The sequence below is a fragment of the Mustela nigripes genome, chromosome 2, assembly GCF_022355385.1.
Source record: "Mustela nigripes isolate SB6536 chromosome 2, MUSNIG.SB6536, whole genome shotgun sequence".
In the NCBI taxonomy this organism is placed as follows: Eukaryota; Metazoa; Chordata; class Mammalia; order Carnivora; family Mustelidae; genus Mustela; species Mustela nigripes.
In genome coordinates this window covers 11,904,844-11,931,376 of record NC_081558.1, presented here as the reverse complement: position 1 = coordinate 11,931,376, position 26,533 = coordinate 11,904,844, and the positions used below count along the sequence as shown (strand labels likewise).

The 26,533-nt window shown below is 55.0% G+C and overlaps 1 protein-coding gene and 1 long non-coding RNA gene across 2 annotated transcripts in view; both read left to right on the top strand.

Annotated features, from left to right (window-relative positions):
* BRD4 (bromodomain containing 4) overlaps positions 1–24,674 on the top strand; it is a 94,827-nt gene extending 70,153 nt beyond the window's left edge. Inside the window, 13 exon segments of the mRNA XM_059389262.1 lie at positions 4,561–4,770; positions 5,628–5,827; positions 6,167–6,462; positions 7,488–7,598; positions 16,917–16,969; positions 17,084–17,456; positions 18,126–18,517; positions 18,519–18,714; positions 21,470–21,844; positions 21,974–22,104; positions 22,245–22,450; positions 22,536–22,773; positions 23,100–24,674. Of these exon segments, the coding sequence (XP_059245245.1) occupies positions 4,561–4,770; positions 5,628–5,827; positions 6,167–6,462; positions 7,488–7,598; positions 16,917–16,969; positions 17,084–17,456; positions 18,126–18,517; positions 18,519–18,714; positions 21,470–21,844; positions 21,974–22,104; positions 22,245–22,450; positions 22,536–22,773; positions 23,100–23,168 (2,850 nt within the window). The 3' untranslated portion in view covers positions 23,169–24,674.
* Positions 9,787–14,552, top strand: LOC132011108 (uncharacterized). Its single transcript, XR_009402332.1, has 2 exons — positions 9,787–10,872; positions 12,315–14,552. It is a non-coding gene; the product is annotated as an uncharacterized LOC132011108 (long non-coding RNA).
* Positions 24,675–26,533: the final 1,859 nt, after the last annotated feature.

The following is a 26,533-nucleotide window of genomic DNA, read 5'->3' as shown; positions in this document are numbered from 1 at the left end:
TTGTTTTTCGGTCTTATTTTTGCTGAGGTTTTTTGTTTGGTTGGTTTTTTTTGTTTTGTTGTTGTTGTTGTTGTTGTTGTTGTTTTTCGGTCTTATTTTTGCTGAGGTTTTTTGTTTGGTTGGTTTTTTTTGTTTTGTTGTTGTTGTTGTTTTTCGGTCTTATTTTTGCTGAGGTTTTTGTTTGGTTGGTTTTTTTTGTTTTGTTGTTGTTGTTGTTGTTGTTTAGATGGGGGGTGGCTTTTAATTTGGTGCTCTCTGATTTCTTCACAAAGCTGCCCTTTGTTTACTTCTGCATTTCCCATCCTTAAAGGAGCTCAGACTTTATAATTTTATGTCAATTCTCCTATGTGGCCACCAGGTGGCAGTGGTGCACTCAGATCTGTCTTCAACTTCCTCTTGTGAGGACTGGGGAAACCCACACCCTTTATTTGCCCTCTTGCAAACAGCTAAACCAAAACAAGTTCTCTCTAAGCACCAAGATTGCTATTCTGAGCTACTTTACTTTAAAAAGAACAGAAAAGAGAATTCTCTAGTATATTCTAGTGTGCTCTTTCCAATTTCTGTGCCTGTTTCAAGTGTTTTGGTTTTGGTTTTGATTTTTCTTCATTTTTCTCCTGGGAGTGGTATGAACATGGCCCAAACATGCGGTTTACCCATAGCAAGAGCGCTGAGCTGTTTTCCATACAATACCCCTTTTCTGGACATTTTTTATTCCAGACACCAGGCTGGACTAGATGAGGTCCTTGCCCTGGAAGAGGGTGCATTTCAGGCAGGGGCAGTGCCTGGGAGCCATTCGGCATGGGGCTGCCTCTGCCTCTAGCCTGCTTTGCCCACCTCAGGGTGGGTTGCAGTGTTACCGGAAGTAATGTCACTTCTCCATTGCCACAAGGCAGGTGGAAGTATCTGCTTCAAGTGCAGAGTTGCTGTGAAGGGCTTCTTGTCTGGAAGGGAGTTGCTGTGCCTGTGTTATTCCTCTTCTTTTTTAAGCTTTCCTGGATCAGCATGCTTTAGATGGCTAGATTGTCCAGAAGGGAGGAGGAGCAACCAAGTCCCTGTCCTTGTTTGCCTCTTTAAGAGGTGTTCGACCTGCCTTCTCTTAAGTAGGTTGTGTCCAGGGACTGAGATTTACCTGAAAAGTTATATGGAAAATGATCCTCTGGGTTTTCTTCTTCTGGTTTCTAAAGTCTTTAGAAAAGACCATTTAGAAAAAATTAGCATCCCACCACCACCTGGCAGCCATGGTCACAGAGACAGCCAGTAGTGTCTGGGCTCAGGGTTGCTTCGGCCCAAGGGTGGCTTGGGCTAAGGCCTGCCAGCCTACCTAGTAGGCCCAGAGCTGCTGGTGGTACTCTCCACTGCTTGTCATGAAGTGAGGAGTCACTTAGGATGTTTTGGTACTCATGTAGATCCACCAGACTTATATTTCAAGAAAAAGTGAAAATTCAAGGTGGTATACAATTATTTTTACAGCAAGGAAAAATGAAAATTGCATTGGGATATCCTGCATTAGATCTCAGAGGCAGGAAGCTTTTGAGGTGTGCGTAAATGTATGTGTCTGGATGTCCACTCATGGCTGCATCTCCAGCATCTGGCACCTAGTGGCCTGCCACTGCCTGCATTCTCCCCACCACCACCCCCATCCCCATCCTCTGGGTCTTGGTATGCCCAGGTATGGCCACGCCCCACAGCCACATCCAGACTTGGTCCCCCTTGACCTTTGGGCACTCCAGCAGCTGGCTTAATTAGAGGAGACGTGGGGTGTGCTTCCCCATGAATCTGATGCAGCCCAGAGTAGGTGGCCCAGTTAACCTTCTACCAAGAAGAGAGGCATGCTCTGAAACCAGCATGCTTTGCTGATTGATGCTTAGAGTCTTGGTGTGGGTGGAGGCGATGGCATAGGTGGGAGAGCTGGCTCCACCTGGAGACCTTCCCAGTCCTAGTGTGGGAGGCTGAGCCCCTATTCCCCTAGAGAATGCTGCTTGTTGGTATTCACTGCCCCTCATCAGCACTGTCCTCCCTCACAAGACCTTCGGCCAAGGCGTGTTTCATTTGGTTTTGGCATCCTCTTGCCTGGCTGCACACCCTTTCCACCCATTCTCCAGCTGGCCACTGGGATGAGCACCCGGATTCATGAGTCACACCTTTCTCTCCTTAGAGCCATCCTTGCTAGATCTTTGTAGGTGTTGGCATCTTGTCTCCCACTCCTCCTGAGCTTTCAGGTTTCTCACAGGCTTTCCGCCACCCCCTTTCTGTTTCCACCTTAAGCACCTTAGAGCACTTTACAATTTTCACGTTCACTCCTTGAGGGCAGGGAGCACATTCTTTGTGTTTACCATTCAGCAGGCCCTGGCAAGTGCTAGCCTATCTCAGTGACTTGGGAAGGTTCTTCTGCAGTAGCCTTCAGCTCCCTGTCAGGCCAAAGAACATGTCCCAGGATGTCCCCCACTGGAGCAGGAGCAGATGGGAGGAGGACAGGTCTTGTAGCTGGGCGTGTCCAGGAAGCCAGAAGCCCCAGCTTGCAGGCCCTGCAGTTCATTCCCGGCCAGCCCACCTGGCCTCCTGTCTTGTGCTCTTCTCTGTTTATGGTCTTGGAATGGCAGGGCCCTAGAGTATCCTTGAAGTGGAAGGAGGCCTCGGGATGAGTTCTCCCCCCCCTTTCCACAACAGCCACAACGTGTTGGGGAGCAATAGGATGTCCTTGTGGCAAGGGTAGTGTTGTCTGGCGGCTGGCAGGAGAGGCTGGGTGTACGTGGATAAATGGCATGAGGCAGCTCCCACCTAGTCAAGGCTCATCTCCCAGCAGCACTGAGTACTTGGCTGTGCTTCCCACTCTCCTTCCTGGTGGGGTCCTGACACTTCAGGCGCACTCCTTGATCCTGCGCTTTGCCCATATCCAGGGCACTGTGGGGCACGTCTCTTCAGCAGCCTGGGCAGTGATAGTCTCTGCGCATCCCCTGGGTGTGTAATTCTCCATTGCCCTCAGACCTGCTTCAGAATTTATTTCTGTGTGAATTATAAAGGCATTACCCTTTCAGCACTTAGTCTGGTCGCAGAACCATTTAGACAGCAGTCTAGGTTCTCACCTTACTAGGAAGAGGAGCTCCCTTGAAGGAGGCTGAGGTGGGTGGAGGGGACAGCACTGCAGTTGTGGACAAACCTACTCTGTTGCTGGGGTCACCATTCTCAGCTGCCTTGGGGCAGGGAAACCTGAAGCTGTGTTTCCAGAGATATAAGGAGAGGTTTCTAGGGCCAGCTTTGTCAAGTGGACCCTAGTTTGTTTGACACAGAAGCTCTGGAGCTTGCTCCCGCGGCCCTCTTGGGCCAAGCTGCTCCAAAGTATCAACTCACACTTGAGGAAGGCCTCCTCCTTACAGGAGATGACATGTTGACAAACGTTTTCCATGCTTAAGGCAGGTCCTAACATCCTGCTGGGAAGGTAGCTGTGTTCCCTTCACTGCTGTCCTCTGTCCTGAGTCATTACTGGATTTATGGTCCCAGAGCCCTCCGGGTAGGAAGGGACCCACCAGCTGGCTGATGAGGCAGCACAGACGGACTCCTGTGCCCAGGCGGAGCTGTTGCCCCCAGGCTTTGTGACCCCACGTGGAGTACCATCAAATTCTTGGGTCTTAGAATTTGAAGGTCTCAGTCTCCCATCAAGGGATCCTGTCTTAATAGCCCTGGGACCTTTGCTTGGGTCACTGGCATCTCACCAGACTTCACTCCCTCCTGCAGCTCATCCGCTGGAACCCCCATAGCCATTCTCCTATACTTTCCCACCTTGGCTGGGCATGCCCTGGAGACACCTCAGCCAGTGGCATGGCTGTGCTCAGTTACATGCCCTGCAGGTGATTTGAGGAGTGGGGAGGTGGATGCAGATGTGCCCACTGTAGCAGAGGCTCAGTCGCCTCACTGGACATTGGCTCCATGCCAGGCACGTTTACTGCAGGGCTGGGCCATTGCATGTTCTGTTTCCTTCGCCTGGAATGGTGTCCAGAACTATAGAACACACCCACTTCCTGCAGGAGGATGACCCCGAGGTGTGTAGAAGCTCCTGTTCTGTTCACTGCTTTTGTTGGCTGCCCGGCCCTGGCATCCAGAAGGCTCCCTCAGGAAGTGCTGAGTAAGCACCTACCTGATGAGAGCCTTAGGGCCCTCTTTGTGGGTCCCTCCTTTGACTCGTCATCTATCTCCAGTCCCCAAGCAGCCACCCTCAGTGGGCCAGCTGCCTCCTGTGACCTGGGTCACATGTACATACCTGGGCTGTCTCTCCTGGGGAATGGGGGCCAGGCCATGGCAGGAGCATATTTCATTTCAAAGTGAAGTTTGTGAGGAGCGTTGGAAGAGCTGGCAAGGGGCCTTGGCCCACCCCTTGCCTTAGTGGGCAGGGGAGGGGGGGTCCTCATCAGCCCAGCCCTCTTTGACCCTCCTGCTTACTTCCTCTCGAGTCAACCCTAGCAGCCAAGGACGCTGTGGTGATGCTGAGCCACATCCCAGGCAGCCCCCTGCCACACATGCCTGGGCACCTGGGAGCCCTCATGGGCATGGCTTCTCCCCCACCAGGATGTGTTCGAGATGCGCTTTGCCAAGATGCCAGATGAGCCAGAGGAGCCTGTGGTGGCCGTGTCCTCCCCGGCGGTGCCACCCCCCACCAAAGTGGTGGCCCCACCCTCGTCCAGCGACAGCAGCAGTGATAGCTCCTCAGATAGTGACAGCTCCACTGATGACTCTGAAGAGGAGCGAGCCCAGCGGCTGGCAGAGCTCCAGGAGCAGGTGAGGATGCAGGCGGCCCCATTCGTAGTCCCCCAGAATCCATGGCCTGGGCAGCCAGTCTCTCCCCACAGGTCTCCATGACATGGGGAGTTCCAAGCAGGAGCAGGATTCCCACTGGTCTCCCTGTGCCGGGTGCACATGCATTCTAAACACACAGTTAACCTTTGAGCAGTGTGAAGCCATCTGTGCTTCAGAAATTAGTGTATAATTTTTAACTCCCCCAGAAAACTTAAGCAGTAGTCTGCTCTTACCTGTAAAGTAGTCGATGAGCTTATTATGCTTTATAGGTTACAGTCATTACATACTGTATTCTTAACAATAAAGTAAGCTGTTAATAAAGTGAAAAAAATGTAAGCAGTAGAGGATACACTTACAGTATTGTATTGATTGTAAAAAACAAACTACATAGAAGTTGACCTGCATAGTTCAAACCTAGGTTTTTCAGGAGTCAGTTGTACATACATAGGTGTTTGTTGGGGAGATGTGGCTGTTCTCTGGGTAGAGGTGAGGCTTCTAGACCCTTCCAGTATCTGGAAGGAGGAGCCAGAGCCAGGATATCCATCTCTCCTGGGGTCCTACAGGCCAGAGATCAGGGCCACCCTTCTAGGCACCCTCCTTCCGGATGGTCATAGATGGGCATAGATGCCAGCTCCCCTGGCAAAGAAGGACAGTGGCCACCCTTGGAATCTGTGGCCTGGGTGGGCATGGGCAGTTTGAAAATTTGGTGAGGCAGCAGGTCACAAGGCTGAGGGCCAAGCACTCTCCCCGTGCTCCCCCCCCCCCCGCTCCCTTACACCTGGGGCTGCACACAGAGACCAGGATAATGGGTGTGTGTGTCTTGCTTGTTTGTTCCACAGCTCAAAGCCGTGCACGAGCAGCTTGCAGCCCTCTCCCAGCCCCAGCAGAACAAACCAAAGAAAAAGGAGAAAGACAAAAAAGAAAAGAAAAAGGAAAAGCACAAAAAGAAAGAGGAAGTAGAGGAGAGTAAGAAGAGTAAAGCCAAGGAACTTCCTCCTAAAAAGACCAAGAAAAATAACAGCAGCAACAGCAATGCGAGGTCTGTGCCTCCCCAGCTTACCTTGGGTGGGGACCCCTGCCTGCCATGATGGGTAGGGAGGCCGCCTCTCTGCCCTTTCCTCTGGGATGGGTCTTTGGCACCCACTGTGTTTGGGAAAGGAGGGAGGAGGATAGCAAATAGCATGGAGTGGAAGGCGAGAACCAGGGCATGGTTTGCAATCTGTCACCAACAGGTGCTCCTGGTAACAGCCTCCCCTGTTTTCCTTGAAGGCTTCTGGGTGGGGGTGTGGAAGCTGTCCACCAAGCCCCAAGTGGAGGAATAGGTGCCTGGCTTTCCCAGGACACCCATCCCTCACATTCCTGCATTGTCCGTTCGTAGCAAGAAGGAGCCAGCGCCCATGAAAAGCAAGCCCCCGCCGGCGTACGAGTCGGAGGAGGAGGACAAGTGCAAGCCCATGTCCTATGAGGAGAAGCGGCAGCTCAGCCTGGACATCAACAAGCTCCCTGGTGAGAAGCTGGGCCGAGTGGTGCATATCATCCAGTCGCGGGAGCCCTCCCTCAAGAACTCCAACCCTGATGAGATCGAGATTGACTTCGAGACTCTGAAGCCGTCCACCCTGCGAGAACTGGAGCGCTATGTGACCTCTTGTTTGCGCAAGAAAAGGAAACCTCAAGGTGCTCTTGGGCTCCCGAGGGTGGGGAAGCAGGGTGTGTTCTAGCCATCCCAGCCGAGAGGGAGGAGGCTAGCCACAGTTCACTTTGCCTTCCACACGTGGCCCTCTCCCTTTGCAGGCTGTTTTTCCAATTATAAAAGCTGCGTCCTTAGCAAAGAAATCTCTGGGGGGTGGTGACATTGCCCTGGACCCTAGACTGTGGGTGCTGTTCTTGGCCTCCTGACTGGTACCGACCTGGGTCTCCACCTCCCCCTGCACCTCAGCAGCCCCTTCCCGGAGCAGCACTTCTCTTACTCTTGTCGCTGAGCCTCCCTCAACGCCAGCCACTTGCCCCCGCTGCCGCCTCTTTGCAGTAGGCATGGGGGTGGGGGAGGTCAGGAGAAAGGATGATGTAGGTCAGCATTGTCCTGCCTGCTGTCCCCTCCACAACGTTCTGCCAGGCAGCTCTTTCCTGTTAGAAATGCCTTGTCTTAGCTCACAGCTTTTGTTTTGAGGCCAGTAGGACTTAGGATCCACATCAGAATGTGATGCATAGCCTCTCTCAGCCTGGACTGCTTCCTGGGGTTCTCGGGCCCCTCCATGAGGTGCTGCCCAATGACGTTCTGCTCTCGGTCTACATGACGAGGTGCTGGGGACTCCTGGGACTCTTTTATGTCTTACTTTGTCTTTGCTGTCATGTCTCCTTTGGGTTGCCTTCACCTACTGCCTGAGAAGTAGCCGAGGGAGCCCCAGCAGTTGCTCATGTTAGGGAATCCCCTCCTGTCTTTTTTGGACTCTCTGAGGAACCCAGCACAAGGTATTCGCTGGGGTCGCTTTAAAATTCTGGTACTCAGAATTTTCTGGCTGATGTGCAGTAGGCTAGCAGTTTAGCACGGGGAGATACGGGACTGGTAGCAGCCCCCTCTGGCTCACAAGCCACCGACTTGCTGCTGGCCCTTCTTGCAGGCTGTTGGGGTGTGTCTGTGGCCAGCGGCAGCCTCCTTGATCAGGGCCCTGCCTGACTCAGTCCCTGTTGCTTTATTACAGCTGAGAAAGTTGACGTGATTGCTGGCTCCTCCAAGATGAAGGGTTTCTCATCCTCGGAGTCAGAGAGCACCAGCGAGTCCAGCTCCTCTGACAGCGAAGACTCCGAAACAGGTTAGGTGTACTTCCTTCATGACTCGTCACATTCCTACCTGTGTCAGGCTTAGTCATGTGTTCGGGCTGCTAGAGACCAGAGATGGTGGTCCTAAGAACTTTCTGGGCCGCCATGGTGACCCTCTCCCTGGGGCAGTGGGTGACTCTGCACCCTGAGGAGGAGTTGCTAATGGTATTGACTGCACAGTCCTGGGGGGCTTGGGGGCTTGCTGGTGAGGACTTTGGGTATTGGGGCCCAGGTGGTGGCATTGATCTTAGTGTGACCTTGCTCAGTCTTACGGTCTTCCCGATGTCTCAGTCGCATGCAGCATGGCTGTTTCAGGTGATGTGTTTTTGCAGGTGTGGCGCAGTCTGCTATGGCCTCTGCTGTCACCCGCGCTTAGGGCATTACCTTCCTCCCCAGAGGGTGCTCACAGCTGCACTGGCTGCTCCTGACTGTGCATGCACTGGGACCACCGTGTCTTGCAGCCTCTAACGGTTCCTCTCTCCATGTTTCATGGGCCTGCCGTGTGCCCCCTGGTGCCCTAGGAGAGCGCCACATCCCCCACCCCCCAAGCCTGAGCAGCAGCTTCAGTGTGGGGGGTGGGAGCAAGTAAGGGCAGGCAGAGATGCTGAGAGCTGCATGGTGGTAGGGAGAGGAGCTTTTCCTCTAGATGTGTACTTTCCTGATTATTCTCGGGGAGCAGGCAGGTGCTCACACGGGCCCGGAGGAGAGGCTAGAGAAGAAACCTGGCGCCCAGCTTGTGTTGTGAGGTGGAGCTGGCCACGTGTGCCTGGGTGAGCGTGGTTGCCCCTGGGCAGTCTACTCCATCAGCTGAGCAGACAGTCTCCAGACCACTGGAGAGCCAGCTCTGAGGCCTTAGGCACGCCCCTCCAGGCAGGTTGTAGTATGAGTATCCACAGTGGGAAACATGTTTCAGCAACAAAGACCCCTGGTGTTTTCTTTCATAGATCTACCCCTCTCTGGCATTGTATTCTTACTGGAGATAAACAGTAAGCCCCACTTAATCAGTTCATGTAAATAACCTGGTCTGATCATGCCAAGGAAGTGTGAGGATTGCTCACTCTGCCTCCGTTTCGGGGAAGCAGAGGATGGGAGGGCTTCTGGGTCTTCTCATTCTTCCTTGTCACTTTTATGGTAGAGTACCAAACTTCCCTAGTGGGTTGGAGGGCTGCCTTGGGGTAGGCTAAGGGCTTCTCCAGGACTCCAAATTCTGTACACCACCTCATTTCCAGGGGGTTCAACTGAGACTCATTAAGCTGAATTCTGTATTTATTGAGCTCTGTTGTATGCAGACAGCTGTGGGCAGTTTGCTGCCTCCTGTCTCCATCCTTTGTCCTTTTTTCCCTAACCAACCCCCCACATACCATGGCTTTTTAATCTGTCATCAACCAGCAGGGGGCGCCACAGCCCATGCCTGCCAGGGAGGGTTGGCCCCAAGCCAGGACCCACTGCCCTCAGTAGGATGAATGGCCATATTCTTGGGCCCAATTAGCATGCCGGGTGGCCACTGACTTCTCACTTTCAGTACCAGCCACGCCTTGGGTTTGCCATTGCCATGGGCTTTTGCACCTTCTCTGGTCCCTAGCAGGCTGCTCCTACTAGGGGTTTCATAGCGTTTTCTCCTAAGGGTCTGTGTGGCCAAAAGAAAACCCCAAAGTTTGGAATTGGCAGGGGACCTGAATGTTCAAAACAGTGTGGTTTGGCCCAGGGCAGACTTTTTGCCCCATGGTGGCACCCGACCATCAGGTCTTGATGGCAAGTCTGTGACTTTGGCCTTTGTTCCTGATCCCCAAGCTCTTCTTTGGGGTCATGTTGGCTTGAGGAGGGAATTCTCCCGGGCTCCTAAGTGCCCTGCACCCACCTCCTGCCTTGTGCTGTGGGATGGCTGTGACGGCATCTTCGGCAGCTCTGGACTGCTGAGATTATTTTTCCCTTTTTGTCCCCCCTTTGAAAGAAATGGAAAGATTGTGCAACAAGTAATCTGAGAGTCCTGGGAACAGCTGTCTGGGCGGGAAGGAGGGTGAGATTTACAGTCTCCGAGCCGCCAGCCTTTAGGCTCCCAGGCTCCAGTGATTCGGCCCGTGGCTTGCTCCGTTGCTTCCGGCTCATCCCTCTTTCCAGGCACCCTCCCCACCTTGTGTCTTGGGACCCCCCCCCCCCCCATTTGTTTTCAAGGTCCTGGCTTTTCCTTTTCCATCTGTGTGGTCTGGAGAGCTTTGGTGTAGGTCACCTGTGCTTATGCCCTGGGTCTCAGACACTGTCAGCCCCAAAGTGGGAGCTTGTACCTCTGCACCACTGAATGCAACCATCCCCCACCCTGTCCCACACAGGAAACCGCACTCACTTCTAGGGCAGCTCCTCCAGCAGCTGCTTGCGCTAGGTCCCTGGAGCTAGGCAGCCCTGATTTCTGTGACCAGTTAGTGGGCATAGAGCAGGGTGGGGGGCACTGAAGGTATTTCCTTTGGTCTTTTGGGACTTAATTGTTTTGCCCTCCTCGTTCTTGTGTTTCCATTTGGACCGGAGCTGAAATTCCTGAAAGAGCCTATTTTTGTCACTTGTAGTAAGGGTCATTTCTGCTGACAGGGTCCAGAGACATGAATCACCAAAAGAAACCAAACAGAGGCATGAAATTGGGGCTTGATGGGGATGGGGGTTGCATAGACCCTTCCTGGCTTCTCTTCATAGATAAGGATGCGTGTAGGCTCCTCAGGGCATGGGCCTGGTCTGTGGGGCCAAGCTGTAGTTCAGGGAGGCGATGCTCCCACAGTTGGGGATTAGGGGATGGGGAGGTGGGTTGGACTTCTAGCTGTGTTCCTAGGCCACCACGTATCCTGTCCTTCCCGCCCGCATGCCCAGAAGCACGCTGTTGGCCGGTCCTGGCACGTCATCCGAGCCCAGCTATTGCTTGGGTTGTGGTCTTTTGTTGAGCTTCAGTTCTGGCTGATGACTGAGTCTGCTTCTTCACGGTTTGGTACTCAGATAGGATGGGGGATACAAATGCCACTTTTTCATGGCCATCCCAGGTGGGCTGTGGGCAGAGCCGTGGCCTCCCCTGCATCAGCCATGCTGGGATCGTGCCTGCCTGGCTCGTGGGGCCAAGAGGGATGTCCTTGGCCTCTTTGTCCAGCCTTCCGCTCCATCACATTGCTGATGATGGACTCTTTCCATGTGCCATCCACAGGTCTTCTGGGCAGGGTGGACACAGCTCATGTCCCTCTTAGGAGGACACCCTCCTACTCCAGCTACCTGGGCTCGGACAGGTTCGGGGAGGTATGGGCATTGCTCTTGGGTTTGGGCCTGGTCTTCTAGTTGCAGTGGGAGCACGCTCCAGCTATTTTAGTCTCCTTGTTTCCTTTTCCCAGGATTGGAGCGCGTGGGTGTTTCTTAATAGCTCTAGGGGAAAAAGGAATGCTTGATGTTTTGGAAAGATTTGAGCCGGAAAGTGCAGGCAGAGGCCATGGGGCGTTCTTCCCAGACAACCAGCCTCAGCTTCCGGCCCCTGGGGTCTTTGAGGGACTGGGTCCCAGTCCCATCTTGGGGCCTGCTACTGCCTGCTCCAAGGGCGTGACACTTACTCTTGGGAAAAGGGAGAGGTCCCGGTAGGAGTGGGGGTGGAGTGGAGATAGGAGGAGACCTGGAGGGTGGGACTAGAGCTGGTCTGCCGGTACTGTCAGGTGACCCCTCATACACCCACATGCAGGGGTCGCAGCTGGAGGGACTCTGGGAGCTTCGTGGGCAAGGGGTGAGCCTTGTGGAATGTGGAACAGTAGGCCGCTGGTGGGTGGGTTTTTCCCACGCACACACTTGAAGACCATGGGAGTGCAGTGTTGGTTGCATCCGTGGCTCTAATAGAGGCATCCGCTCTGCTGTGTGGGTGGGAACGGGCCCCATGCCCCTCCCCGGCCAAGGGGAGACACACTCGATGCCCTGGGAAAAGGAGGACAGCTTTGCTCCTCCGCCTGTCTTCATTTTATTTTTTCCCCCGGTGGTAATTCCCCAGTTATACACAGTGTGTATAATTGCTTACTCTTTTTATAATTTGAGTGTGCTGTTTTTGTTTTGGAAGGGTTGTTTTGGTGGTTTTTTGGGGGTTTTTTTGTGTAGTGGTGGTGGTTTCTTGGGGTTTGTAGGAATGCAGAAATGAGGCTGTTTGCTGGAGGTCCTGTACTCCAAAACCCCTTTCTGGGGGATTTTCGTACCTCTGTCTAGGCCCTGAGGAAGGGCTGGCATCCCCTGCATGAGGTGGACAGTGTGCAGAAAAGCGGATCTAGTGGGGATAGGCTTAGAGTCAGGGGTGCCTGATGGGTATGGCTCACCTGGCTAGTCTTCAGGAGTGATGGCAATTAGGGCAGGCAAGGGCACCTTTCACGTTGAAAGACCTTTAGGAAAGGAAATGCCAGCCTGCGCTCAGGGAGCTCATGGAACTTGTTACTGGAAGCAGCTGTTCTGTATAGAAGCATAATCAGGGCCCTGGGTGGTTTTGGAGACATATGCTGAAACTGTGCCCATTGTAAAAGGAAGGTGGGTCTGTTGCCACCTGTGGCTGGCCAGGCAGGGGGCAGGGCTCCTAGGCTCTAGCGCTGTTCTCTCGTGCCCTGTCAGTGGGCAGGGCACAGGAGGCTGGCTCGGTCTGTGGTTCTTCTGTTCTTGTGACTTGAACGGTACATTCCACACCATTTCTCTCACACTGGTTTCTCTCTCCCTCTATGTAGGTCCTGCCTAATCATTGGACACGGACTCTTAATAAAACGGTCTTCAGTTCCAGATTCCTTCCCAGCAAGCTATAGCTTAAGTCCATTTTCTTCTGTGAAAGGGACAGGACTCCATCAAGTTATGGAATTCCTCAGAGCCCTGGGCCTGTCCCCCGGGGTGGATTAGTCATGTCCAGCAGTACACGCCTAGTCCCGCCTCCGGGAAGGCTGCCTGCTTGGCTGGCCACCCGGGCCTCCTGTGTAAAGACTGCCTGGCTGTCCTGCCCAGCCTCCCTGGTCGTCTGGGGCCTTCTGGGTGGGTGGCATCTCCCAGCGGATGATGACAATCCCCCCTGTACACACATACATGTGGTGCTGCTCCGTGTGCAAGGCCCCATCACAAGTATGTTTTCTCTCTTCATCCCTCCCTCTTTGTCTGAATCCTGACCACTTTTCTCCTGGACCTTAAAATGGCATTAGGAAGAATAATACTCTTAACATCTAGAGTTTTCCCCAGTGAGGAACAGGGGCCTTCGGGCAAGTGTGGTTGGGCCTGGAAGCTCACAGGGCTGTCCCTCAGCATGCCCTCTCTCTGGTGGCTTGTGAAGCTCCCATCAGCTAGGGGCTGTCACCAGCTACAGCTGACTCCCAGGCCCCTGGAGTCTTCCTTCTGTTTTCATTGTTCCCATTGTTGCCTCTTGGGCATTTTCCCAGCTTTTTGGCCTCTTTACCTAAAGTCACAGAGGGGAAAGTACCTCTTGGGCTGCCTCCCTGTCCCTCTCAAGTAATCGGAAGCAGGCTGCAGTGGTCAAGAGCCGCTTTCAGGAGGGTCCCTGCCGAGGGGCACTTGAGAAACAACTATACAGCCAGCTGACCTAGCCCTTGAGTCCATGATTCCTGTCCCCAGTGGGGTGGGGTGCTGGGCTAGTGGTCAAGAAAGGGCTCTCAAACCCAGAGCACTGGACCAGTCTGTAGTGAGGCCATCCAAGCCCTCGGGCCTGCTCCGTGCACATCTCTGAGGGGTGTTGCCAGTGCAAGCTCCCTCCCGTTCTTCAGTGCCCTAGGATAATGACAGCCTGAGGGGCTAGGGCAGGCCGGGGTGGCCGCATCATCCAAGCCCTCTGAGAGGCGCTGAATAGGATTTTTGCTCTAAAAATAAATAACGGCCCTTTTTTGGTCATGAATCCAGCATTTCAGCAGAAAACTGTCTGACGAAAAGTCCCGTAAGGAACAGCATCTGTGTTTCAGGGAGTGCTCCCCCCCCCCTTTTTTTTAAAGTGTAGTTTGTGTGTATTTCTTCAAGGCCTGTAGCAATTTCCTGGCATCTTGGAGCCTGCCTTCCGGAGCTGGAAGCAAGTTTGAGGACGTGTAGTTCACCATCAGCAGGCCCTCGGGCACTGGCCACCTCCAGTGCAGAAACCCTGGAACCCTTCTTCTGGGCTCTGTGTTCTAGATCCAGCCCCTCCAGAACCTCCAGGGCCCTGCAATGATGTTTGCAAGTTCCTCTGGCCACTTGATTTCCAGTCAAGCTCCATTTGCCAAACAGACTATTTTGAGCTGCCCTTTGGCCTGTGCCTGATGTGTTCCCAGTGCAGCTCGGCCTGGCTGGAGCCAGGGGGCTTCATGCCCGGAGATTCCCACAGGACAGTTGGGAAGCTGTTGGCATTGTCTTTTTGGGAAGATTCTGCTGTCTTGGAACAAATGGCAGCCTGGATTCCCACAGTGTCGGGCTGTGTGCTGCCCCACCCCTTCCCACACTCGTGCATACCAGCTATAGCCACAGGCCAGCTCTCCTGCAGGGTCTTTGCGCCCTTTCTGTCTGTGGATCCTGGCCTCCTTGCCCGTGGGGCTTCCATCTGTCAGAGAACTTGATCTGTAGACTTGAGCCGGCACCTGTGCCCAGTGCCCCAGTAATAGAGCAGAGAGAGCAGTACCCATTCCTTATTGGCAGCCTCCTGTGTGCGGGCAGGGGGACATGCCCACTGGGCCTTGACACACCAGCCAGCCTGCAGGGGCCTGAGGAGTTGCTGTAGGAGGGGTGGGTGGCCTGTGCCTCTGCTCTGCCCTGCCCTTACTCTCTCAATCCTGTCTCCTTCCCTTGAGTGGGGGTGGGGGAGGGGGCGGGAGGAATCAGTGTTTTAATCAGATTTTACAAAAAAACGTTTTAATTCTTTGTACAATTATCATCCTATGTAAAGATTAAATTTGTGTTGAGTTCAAGATTTTCATGGAATAAAGATCACACAGTACTTGAGGCCATCTTCATGTAACCCTTTCCAGAGAGTTTTGTGTGGGGTGTCTTGGGGCTGGTGTGTTGTGAAGCTGTGCACTTGCTGTCTTGTCTTCCTACCAGTAACTCCGACAGGAGGCTCGGGCCATGTGAGCCAGATGCAGCTGTCCCAAACAGGCTCCAGCGCCCCTTGGTCCCCACTGCTGGCCGCTGTAGTGTCCTCTGGTCCTAGAGGTCTGTTATACACCTCCCACTGGTTCTCCCAGCCTGTGCCTGCCCCCTAACCAGCACTTCCTCATGGAGACCTGGATCTGGGACACTTTCCAAGGCAGCCACTCTCTGGAGCTGCTGGGACCCTGCTGCATTTTGTCCCGATGAGTGTTCATGTGGGCCTCTCTGTTCCCCCGCTGCGGGGAGATAGTGAAGGCTCAGAGCCACCATCCCTCCTTTATGGTGGATAAAACAGTGCTTTCCCTGGGGCCATGAGCGGACAGGCCACCCCAACACAGTGTCTTCTCCTGGCCAGACTTTACCCATTGGCCCCTTTCTTACTCCAGTTTCCAATCACCCAGTCTCCCAAAGGCCTGTCCAGTGTGTGAGCAGCTGTTCCAGCCTGCCTCGAGCTTCAGTGTATGTTACTGGAATCTGCCGGGAGAGGTACCCATCCTGGAGGGACCCTCGGCCCCTTCCTCTTGCTCCTGTCAGCTCAGTGGCCTCTGTGCTTTCCCCCAGCGCATACAGGGTCCTTTTGGTCCTGGGCTTCCCACCTCTCTAGTTCAGTATGCCTCCTTCACCCCCCAGCTGCCAGCCCCATGGCCCTAATCCTGCAAGTCACTCAAACTGTCCCCTTTTATATGTCCCACCCACAAGAGTGTTCCTCTCACCTGGTTTCCTGCTGTGACCGAAAGTGCCCTGAACCCTGTATCCTGGCATCTCCAGTGCCCAGGTTTGAGGCTGGGCATATGGTTCGCGTGTCCCAGACGTCCTCAGTTGCTGCCATTTGTATGAGGACGTGTGTCTGTAGCTTCTGAGGTCTGTGTCACACTGTCTTGTCTCTTGCATGGAGTGGTGAGCTCTCGCAGGGCACGAGGTCCCTTCTCATCCCTTTTGGTAGCACACTGTACACTGTGGCTCTGCACCTCACAGAAGCTTAGCCCGGCCCTCAGTGAAGCAGCTGCAAGTGGAGGTAGCAAAACGTGTCCTCCCAAGCAAGAGCTGGCGCCCTCGCAAGGAGCTTAGGGAATGCCAGGCAAAGCCATGCGGTGTCTCTTGGTGACAGGAATTCGGAAGGCACCTTGGGTCGCACCTCCCACCTGGCTGGTCACTTCATCATTTCCTAGCCCACGAGTACTACTGGCTGGTTCTCCTCTCCCTCTCTGGGGTTTGCACACCAGCTGGTATTGGTGAGGGGCAAACACCTGGCAAGAGATGGTTAGCACAGATCTGTGGAGCAGGTGCCGAGGTGGGCTTGTGCTGGCTCCTGCACATTCTCTGCAGGGCAGGCCCACCCTGGATGCGTCCACGCGATGGCAGCAACCAACCCATCAGCCCCTGAGGGACCAGGGCACACACGGCAGGGAGGGTCCCTGCAGCAGCTGTGTCCCAACACGGGGACTTATCAGAGGCTGGTCTCCCACAAGGACGGGCGTACTGGTTGGTGGCCTCCTTTTGCTGCCAGTGGTGTGGTAGTGAGCACCTTCCATATTTCCTGCGAGACCAGCCTGTTTCCTTCCGTTCCACTCTCCCCACAGTGCTCGCTCTGCGGCCAGGCCTCTTGGCATGGGTCAGTCCCGCTGCACGCTCTCACCCCGGGTTGTGCATCTTGGCTTTCCCTGGGAGGATGGGAAGGAGCCCGCATAGAGGGCAGTGCAGTTGGAGGCTACCATGCTGTTATTCTGTAGCTGTGTGACGGGGGCAAGTGCCTTCATTTCTCTTTGAGTCTCACTTGGCTAATCCATCAAATGGATGTGATGATTTCTAATGTCAAGATTGTTGCACAGCAAAGCGGGCTGGGGTGCAGACACTTGGGTCACCATAGTGGTGTCTGACCAGCAAGTAGGGGGAGACGCTGGGCAAGGAGGGGTCTGTAGCTCAGCTCCCAGTGTACCCGGGTGTCGTCCTTGCACGGAACCAGCTGGTGGTCTGGAAATTGGCAGGGGTTTTTTTATTATGTCCCCCACTGGGAAAAGTGGCAGGCAAATGTGTAGGTGACACCCTACATGTTTTCCCTTTTCCTGAGGCTGGCTCCCATCCCAGACAACCCAGCTACCCGCCCAGTCACCATCACCGACCCTTCTCCTGAACTTACCCTCTGTTTTCTCCTTGCTCTGCCTCCGAGGCCAGCTTACAGTCCTCTCCCCCACAGCCTCACCACCTTCTCTTTCCCTCTGCAGAGATGGCTCCGAAGTCAAAAAAGAAGGGGCACCCCGGGAGGGAGCAGAAGAAGGTACGTGGTCTCAGGGGTGTCCTCCAGCAGGTGAGCAGTGGCCACCTGCCCTCGTGGGCCCTGAGGGTACCCAGGTGTGTGCCGCCTGCCTGACACCAGCCTGTCTATCTGCAGCACCATCACCACCACCATCAGCAGATGCAGCAGGCCCCGGCCCCTGTGCCCCAGCAGCCCCCGCCGCCGCCCCAGCAGCCCCCGCCGCCTCCACCTCCACAGCAGCAGCAGCAGCAGCCCCCGCCCCCGCCGCCCCCACCTTCCATGCCGCCGCAGGCAGCCCCCACGATGAAGTCCTCGCCTCCGCCCTTCATCGCCGCCCAGGTGCCCGTCCTGGAGCCCCAGCTCCCAGGCAGCGTCTTCGACCCCATCGGCCACTTCACCCAGCCCATCCTGCACCTGCCGCAGCCCGAGCTGCCCCCCCACCTGCCCCAGCCGCCCGAGCACAGCACTCCACCTCATCTCAACCAGCACTCGGTGGTCTCTCCTCCAGGTGAGCTGCAGCCACACCTGCTGAGGGGTGGGGACGCCCCTTCCGTCCTGCTCTTTCCCTGTGATTAGGCTCTCTGGGCAACCTGTGGAGCCCCCACCTCGGCCGTAGTTGTCTTGCCTCCCAAGGGGAGGTTCAGTGGCTTCCCTGAGCTGTTAAGGACACTGTGAACCACCGAGGCACAGGCTTTGCTATTTAGTGTCTCGATACTGAAGGTATTGACTGGTTTTTTCTGGGCCAAGCATTGTGTGATATGGAAAAAAAGATGGGTGCGCCCCCTTCCCGCCAGCACCCCAGCTCCATGTTGAGGATGGAGATGCTGGGAAACACACACACACACACCCTCACGCACACACCCCCCACCCGGGGGGGATTCAGGGAAGGCCTACACGGAGACCTGAAGGGCAGGTGTGAAAATAGGGAGCAGCTGAAAGAAGGGAGGAAGGTTGGGTGCAGAGCGCAGGGCAGAATGGCAGCAATCGGGAGCCCAATCCTATAGACTTCTCTGGAAACCGTTCTTATTCTGGAATTTGTGAGAAGCAGAAGAGGGCCGAGTGCGATGACTAGTTGGAGGGAAACCAGCAGGAGGTCATGATGGAGCAGGAATGCTGGGCTGGGGTCACGGGGTGCAGAAGCTGTGAGCCTCACCGCCACGCCATCCTGTCCTTCCAGCTTTGCACAACGCGCTGCCCCAGCAGCCGTCGCGGCCCAGCAACCGAGCCGCCGCCCTACCCCCCAAGCCTGCCCGGCCTCCGGCCGTGTCGCCTGCCCTGGCCCAGCCACCCCTTCTCCCACAGCCCCCCATGGCTCAGCCCCCCCAAGTGCTATTGCAGGAGGACGAAGAGCCACCCGCCCCACCCCTCACCTCCATGCAGATGCAGCTCTACCTGCAGCAGCTGCAGAAGGTGCAGCCCCCCACACCACTACTTCCTTCCGTGAAGGTGCAGTCCCAGCCCCCACCCCCTTTGCCCCCCCCACCTCACCCCTCAGTGCAGCAGCAGCTACAGCAGCAGCCACCGCCACCCCCCCCCCCGCCACAGCCTCCGCCCCAGCAGCAGCACCAGCCCCCCCCCACGGCCCGTGCACATGCAGCCCATGCAGTTCCCTACCCACATCCAGCAGCCCCCCCCACCCCCGGGCCAGCAGCCCCCACATCCGCCCCCGGGCCAGCAGCAGCCGCCGCCACAGCCCGCCAAGCCTCAGCAGGTCATCCAGCATCACCCTTCTCCCCGGCACCACAAGTCGGACCCCTATTCAACTGGTAAGTTGGCTTTTGCCCCTGGGCTCTGGGGAGGCTGAGGTGGATTCAGAGCCCCACCTTAAAGGCTCTGGGTTAGTTGCAGAGGTTGCTGAAGGGGGTGTCGGTGCTTCACATAGCATTGTTACTGGCGTTTGTCTTGACTTGTAGCTTCATGACTGGGAACAAGGTCCCTACTCGTCCTTCTCTTGGAACTCACAGGAGCATTACGTACATCATGATCCTAGGTGGGGAAGTCAGGGCACACTTCCTGGAGGAGGTGAACAGAGGGTGAGCCAGAGCTAATTTAACAAACAGGGTGGGGAGTGACGTCCAGGCAGAGCTGGGGCAGGCCTGGGCAGCAGGGGGTTGTTTGGGAACTTGTAGGAGCAGGTGCTCTGCTCTTATCGAGGCTTACCTGGTGGGAGTCAGGACCTCATGGGAGAGAATTGGGCTAAAGCTGAAAGATAGCTTGGGTTGTAATCGGCAGCCATTTTCCATTCCCTGCCTCCACACTGATCCAGGCTGTCCTTTTTCTGTGTTAATCAGGCCATGCCCGCTTGCCTTTCCTGGCTCTTATTTTCTAAGTGTCTGTGACCAAACTGTCCCAGCCTCAGCAAGGGAATTGTTCCAGTCAGTGCCTCATGGTGTGTGACACGTGAGGGTCAGGGTTGAGGCTCCTGGACTTGGCAGTTCAGACCATGTAGCCTGGCTAGGGAGTGCAGGTGCCGCCTATAATTGAACAACAAGGCTGTTGATCTTAGGCTGTGACTGCTCTGAAACCTAGCAAAAGCTGCCAGGTGCCAAGTGGATTATTGGACGCTCCGAGCCAAGAACAGCTGGCTGTCCTCCCTGGGAAAGGCTGGTGCTGGTCCTGGTCCCAGCACCTGTGCAGCTGTGCCTGTTTCCACCCTTAAGGAAGGCCAGCCTTCCCTGGTGGGGGCAGTGATGAGCAGATGAGATGCCTTCAGTAGAGCTAGTTCTCTCGATGGGGCAAGTTCCCTCTGAGGACCTATGCTGTGAGTCTCCAGGCCCACCTACCCTGAGCTCCTATGGCCTGCGGTAGCTTAGGGTGGGTCACAAGGAGCCATTGTGGCTTAGAGCGCAGCTGGGGACTTTGGGCCAAAGGCCAAGTTGGGAGTCCCAGGGAGGTACATCCCTGGGCACCTGGCCAGCTCGCAGGCACCACCCCGAGCCACTGGGCTTCCCTCTAGCTGCTGTTGGATGAAGCCACTGGTAGGCGGGTGATAACCTACCAATCATAGATGCAATCATCTGCCTACCGTCACCCAGTCAGGCCTCAGCAGGTACTGCTGAGGGAGCCAGCCCAGATCAGACAGTGTCACCACCATGTGCCTGCAGATCCTGAGGCCTGGACTGGGGCCCCAAACACCAAGGCTGGAGAAACCAGCCACATGGGGCTGGGGACCAGGCTGCAGGTGTGTGCTGGTCTTCACTGCCATGTTGTCTTTGAGCAGCTGTTCTGCCTTTTGGGGGTTAGAAGCAAGTTCTGGCTTTAGAGAGATGGGCAGGGAGGGCCCACCATACCTGAGGCATTGTGGTCTGTGCCAGGCCCAGGGTGTCTGGGGAAGGGCCAAGAATGTTGCTGTCTCTGCTGGCAGATAGCAGCTGACATCTGCCTGCAGAAGGTCAGTGGGAGGGCCTGCATGCAGAGCTTGGGTTAGTTTGTTCAGTGTGAGGCACATGGCAGGACTAGGAGCGAGGTGGCTTTGTTTTGTGGACGAGTGTGGCTTGTCCCATGCCGGAGCTGGCCAAGACATGTCAGGTATTGAAGCAAGAGGGTGTTTCCATGCTAGAGTAGGTAGAAGAGTCAAAGGCAGGACTTAGCGACTGTGACCTAGGGCTGTTTTCTCACCAGTGAAGCTGAGGTGTCAGACCTAAGTGCTTTGATGGCGCTTTCCAGGCTCCTGCTTTGTGCCAGGTTAACTTGGACCTTGTGGCTGCCTGGATCTCCACTCTCCCACCCACCCCACCTATGGTTTGAGGAAGGTGGGTGGGCTGGCCCAATTCCTGTAAGAACCACAGGCGGAGGACCTGATCTACCAGCTCTCCTGTGGTGCGGGCCAGTTCCAGGCATCCCTCTTAGGAACAGCTTGCAGGCTGAGTTGTGTGGGGAAGGTCTCTTGGGGATCCAGTCCAAGGTCCAAAGCATTTGTCCATGCAGGCAGGTTCAGCCATATACACGGACAGTTGGGAACCCAGGCTGTCTTTGTAAGGTTACTGCTATCCTTTTTTTTTTTTTTTTTTTTTTAAGATTTTATTTGTCAGAGAGAACATGTGTGCACAACGGGGAGCGGCAGGGAGAGGGAGAGGCAGGCTTCCTGCTGAGCAGGGAGCCTGATTTGGGGCTCCATCCCAGAACTGTGGGATCATGACCATAGTCAAAGACAGACACTTAACTGACTGAGCCACCCAGGTGTCCTATTGATGTCTTTTGTATTTAACCCAGGCTATGCATGGAGCCATCTGGAGAACTTTTAAAAAGTACTCAGGCCCAGACCTGTCACCTTACCTGTGACCAACTACATCAGGATCTGTACTTCTCAGAGATTCCTGATGATTCTGACACACAGGGGCATCAGGCACCAGGACTGAGCTCATGGCTCCACAGAACCCTGCTGTACACTGAGCTAGGCTCCTGATGTGCTTGGGGCTCAGGCAGTGTGGGTCTCCCCCAGGTTAGGGAGGCACCTGGCTGTGGCCAGGCCAGTGGCTTCGACATGAGTTCTGCTGACATGCTTCTTATCCCCTCTCCTAGGTCACCTCCGTGAAGCCCCCTCCCCGCTTATGATACATTCCCCCCAGATGCCACCGTTCCAGAGCCTAACCCACCAGTCGCCACCCCAGCAAAACGTTCAGCCTAAGAAGCAGGTAAAGGGCAGGGCTGGGCCACAGCCCCAGAGGCCAGGTGCAGGCCAGTGCCAAAGGCACCCACCTGCCTCAATGGCCACTGTGCCTGTGTCTTCCCAGGAGCTGCGTGCAGCCTCTGTGGTCCAGCCCCAGCCCCTGGTCGTGGTAAAGGAGGAGAAGATCCACTCACCCATCATTCGCAGCGAGCCTTTCAGTCCCTCACTGCGGCCAGAGCCCCCTAAACACCCAGAGAGCATCAAGGCACCCGTTCACCTGCCCCAACGTGAGTGCCCTCTACCCCCGACCCGTACTGGATGGAAGCCTTCTGTGGTCTGGTTGACTCTGCCCTGCTGGGCCTGGGGACTGGGGGGAAAGGGCCCCGGCCCTGGCCTACAAGCTCTTTGTGTTCCAGGGCCTGAGATGAAGCCTGTGGATGTCGGGAGGCCTGTGATCCGGCCCCCTGAGCAGAATGCGCCCCCACCAGGGACCTCTGACAAGGACAAACAGAAACAGGAGCCGAAGACGCCAGTTGCACCCAAAAAGGTAGGAACAGTGAGTCCACAAGTGTTCCCATTACCAGGGAGGCACCTTGAGGGCGGGCGATGGTCCCCCAGGCTTTGGGCCTCTTGGGAGGAGTCCAGGTGCTGCAGGACCCTTCACCCACCCTGTGGTTTCTCTGGCAGGACTTGAAAATCAAGAACATGGGTTCTTGGGCTAGCTTGGTGCAGAAGCATCCCACCACCCCGTCCTCTACCGCCAAGTCCTCGAGTGACAGCTTCGAGCAGTTCCGCCGTGCTGCCAGGGAGAAGGAGGAGCGCGAGAAGGCCTTGAAGGCGCAGGCTGAGCACGCAGAGAAGGAGAAGGAGCGGCTTCGGCAGGAGCGCATGAGGTGGGCTGGGGTCGCAGGCAGCCTAGGGCCTCTGGGGCTGGCGCTGCCCCTGTGCTGACCCGCAGCTCTGCTCTGCTCTGCTCAGGAGCCGAGAGGATGAGGATGCGCTGGAGCAGGCCCGGCGAGCCCATGAGGAGGCCCGCCGGCGCCAGGAGCAGCAGCAGCAGCAACGGCAGGAGCAGCAGCAGCAGCAGCAGCAGCAGGCCGCCGCCGTGGCCGCCGCCGCAGCCCCCCAGGCCCAGAGCTCCCAGCCCCAGTCCATGCTGGACCAACAAAGGGAGTTGGCCCGAAAGCGGGAGCAGGAGCGAAGGCGCCGGGAAGCTGTGAGTAGGGGACCTCTGGGTAGGAGTCCACCCTTGGAGGGGCTTGGGAAGGGGACCGGGAACGTTGGGGTGAAGGCAGTTACTCTCTGACATGTGGGGTGAGAAGGGAGCTCACGGGGTGGGTGCTCAGGACAGAGCTCCTGCTTGGTCACTCAGTGCTGCTGGCCTCGGGGTCTCACGGGTGGCTCAGGCTCAGGCCCAGGGTCGGGAGGTTTCTGGGTGTGGGCCCTGAGGGCCTGGTCACTACTGGAGGTCGGGGGGCGGCGTTGGAAGGTGAAGTAAGGGTAGGGCACCTCGTCTCACTTCCTCCCTCCTCTCCCCTCCAGATGGCAGCTACCATTGACATGAATTTCCAGAGTGATCTATTGTCAATATTTGAAGAAAATCTTTTCTGAGAGCACCTAGGTGACTTCTGACTTTGATTTTCTGACAAAACGTTGACTCTCCATAGTGTTAGGGGCGGCAGTGGAGGCGGTAGCAGTGGCAAGGGGGTGTCTCCGGGCCTGGCCCTCCTGCATGCTATGCCCGGGGCAGGGCCTGACGGGCAGCTGAGGATCGCAGAGCCTGTCTGCCTTACAGCCAGCCGGACGTCCCGCCACCCACCACCCCCTCACAGGACGTCAGCTCAGAGCACGCCTCTCCACAAGCAAGTGCCGGCCAGACCCCAGCTGCGCGTCCCCGCGTGCCGGGCAGAGGTCCTGCTCTCCGCCAAATGTCTACACAGTATACACAGGACATTGTTGCTGCCGCCGCCGTGACTGGTTTTCTGTCCCCAAGAACGTGACTTCGTGACGTCCTGCCCACCAGGAGTCCTTCCCCCACACCCCAGCCACCACCGCCCGCTCCCAGGAGGCCAGGGCAGGCCCGAGTGAGCTGGAGGCGGGTGAGGGCGCCGGCCCACCCCTTTGCTGGCACTGACTTTGCCTTGAACAGACCCCATCCCTCCCCTCCCCCCACAAGCCTTTAATCGAGAGCCGCTCTCTGTAAGTGTTCGCTTGTGCAAAAGGGAATAGTGCCGTGGAGGTGTGTGTGTGTCCATGGCAATTTGGAGCGAGGTGACTGTCACACGCGCGTGTGTGGGCCGGCCTCGTCCAGTGAGTGAGGCCACCAACCAAAGTCCGTTCCTTCCCACCTGTGTTTCTGGGTTTTGTTTTTTTTTTGTTTTTGTTTTTGTTTTCTATATATATATTTTTTGTTGGATTCTATTTTATTTTTAATTCTCTCTTCTCCTCCAGACACAATGGCACTGCTTATCTCTGAAATGGTGTGATCGTCTCCTCATTGAGCGGCGGCTGCCACCGCGCTGTGGGTAGTGTGTGACCGTGGCTGTACTGTGTAGTGAACATAGTTGGCATATCTTTGTTTGAAGTTTGTTGGTGACTCCACCAAACTGGTGTAAAAAACTCAAAAAAAAAAAAAAAACCCACAAAAAACAAAACAAAACACACAAAACACAAAAAAAACCTGCCTATATTTTACTCAGTTTCAAACTTTATTAGTCTATTTTTAATTATAAAGCCATGTTTTCTTTTCCCTCCCCTCCCCCCCATTTGTTTTTAATGTCAAATCTGTTCGAGTTTTTTTTTTTTTTTACCAGGAAAGTAAGGGCCAGGGGACAAGGCAGGCACCGGGGGCTGGGGGGCCACAGAGCCCCGAGGTAGAGGCTCCCCACCCAGCCTGACTAGCCAGCTGCCCCTTCCCCCACTTTTTTTTTTTTTTTTTTAATTTTATAATTGGAGCCCTTGGTGAGGTTACGTGTGCCATGAGAACCCACTCTACACCACGACGCTGGTGCCTCAGTGTTGGCCAAACTCTGGAGTCACTGACTGGTTTGACTTTAATACGGTGAATATGCATTTGGTCTGTACTGATCATGGAATAAACACATCTCTCTTTTTTAATGCTGGCGTCTTCCTGACATTTCTTTGTGAACCACCTGTTGCCTAGGCTAGGCCCAGGGGCCCCCGAAATCTCCAGCCACGTTTGTACAAGAACTACCATAGGGCCAACTAGCCCATCTCCTGTGACCAAGCTGAAGCTGTGACAGGGAGCCCAGGTACCCGTTCTTCCTGTGGACCCTGGCCTTCTAGGTGGGTAACATGCTGCAGCAGAACCTGGCCAAACTCCAGACAGTATTCTTACCCCTTGCCCTCCTGCATCCTGGTCCCCCAATCACCAGAGGACTTGGGCCGCTTCTCCCACCTCACCTGCCTCTACCTTAACTACTCCTTTCATTTAAGCTCAGGGTTAACCAGGTGTTCTTAGATAAGTGTATACTGCCCGCCCCCCCAACCAGGATCCTTTCCTCCCACGCATGTAGACACGCACGCACACATTCCCACCCAAGAGAGCCTGCCGGGTGGCTGCTGCTGTGCCCACCAGCATGCCACAAGGCAAGAGCAGCCCTTAAGAGTGGCCCCTAGGATGTAAGATGAAAGTCTGTCATTTATGTGTGCAGAAACACAAACTGAAACATTTCTAGCACTGTTTATTAACCCCTATCCCCCTTTGTTTATCAACCAGAAAAGCCCTAGTATCTTATGTTTGGGATCTGCAAAACCTGGCAAGGGTGTGGTTCAGGCATCCAGCCAGAGGCCCCCAGTTGCCTCCCTGCCCCCACCTCCCAGCAGGCACTTCCTTGTGTGCCCCTGTGCTGGTTCAAGTGGGACTTAGATTTTTGGTTCTTTGGGGTTTCTTCCTCTCTTCCCGCCCCCTCATTTCTGTTCTGTGTTTTATTGGTTAACTTCCCCAGGCCAGGTCCGACTGTTTAGCTGGAGAAATGGTTTTGTCTGCACCTTCCTCCTAAAGATCTAACTCTGCCATGGCCCTCTCCACACCTTCCTGATGATGGGTGTTTCTCTAACTGGGTTGTATTTTAGAACTTGGGTCTACTATTTAATTTCTCTGGCCATTCCCCACTCCCTCCCACAGTACAAGAAATCTTAGTCCTATACAAGAGTAAGAGGTGTGTACAAGCCCCCACTGTACTGTATGCACGGATCGCTTGGCCAATAATTATGTCAGTGAATCTGAGACTTGTATTAAACACTTTAGACATTTGTAGAAGGGAATTCGTAGACTTTTCACTTATATACTAAAGGTTTTTTTTTTTTTTTTTTTTGTGCAGTTCTCATTGCAAAAATAAACATTTGTACTGAATATAAAATTACCATCCTGTGACTACCGCTGTCTTTTTGTTTGAGGGTAGAACTGGGGGTAGGGGGGTGGTGTCAGTTTTGTGTAGCAGAGCAAGAAGGACGATCCCCAGACACTCACTAGCCGTCCAGCCAGATTAGAGGACTTGGGAGGGATTCCGGGATCATCCAGTGGTTGGAAAATTGATTTGATGGAAAGTGTAAAAGAAACCAAAGCTATGATACAGGCTAATCGTGCAAGAAAAGAAAGGTACAAAGTACAGGGAGAATAAATCTTTGTACAATACTGGCTGTGTAATCATAGCCGTCTACCTGAGGCTGAGATACATTGTTTACTGAGGTGGAACCACATAAACCACCATTCCCCTTTATGTAGGAACCCACAGACTTAATTATGGTCCCAGGACAGTGTAATGTTTAGCAGCCAGAACAATACAAAGGTAAGGTTAGAAGTGGGAGGTGACAGAAACAATGAGTAGAGTGCTGAAAATTAAAGGAAACCAACAGGAAGACTAAAAACGGGTAAGGCCTGTCCGGTGGTGATGACGGAGTCGATGCAATGCTTAATGCCCCAAATTGGTCATCAAGAAATAGCCACACAAGCG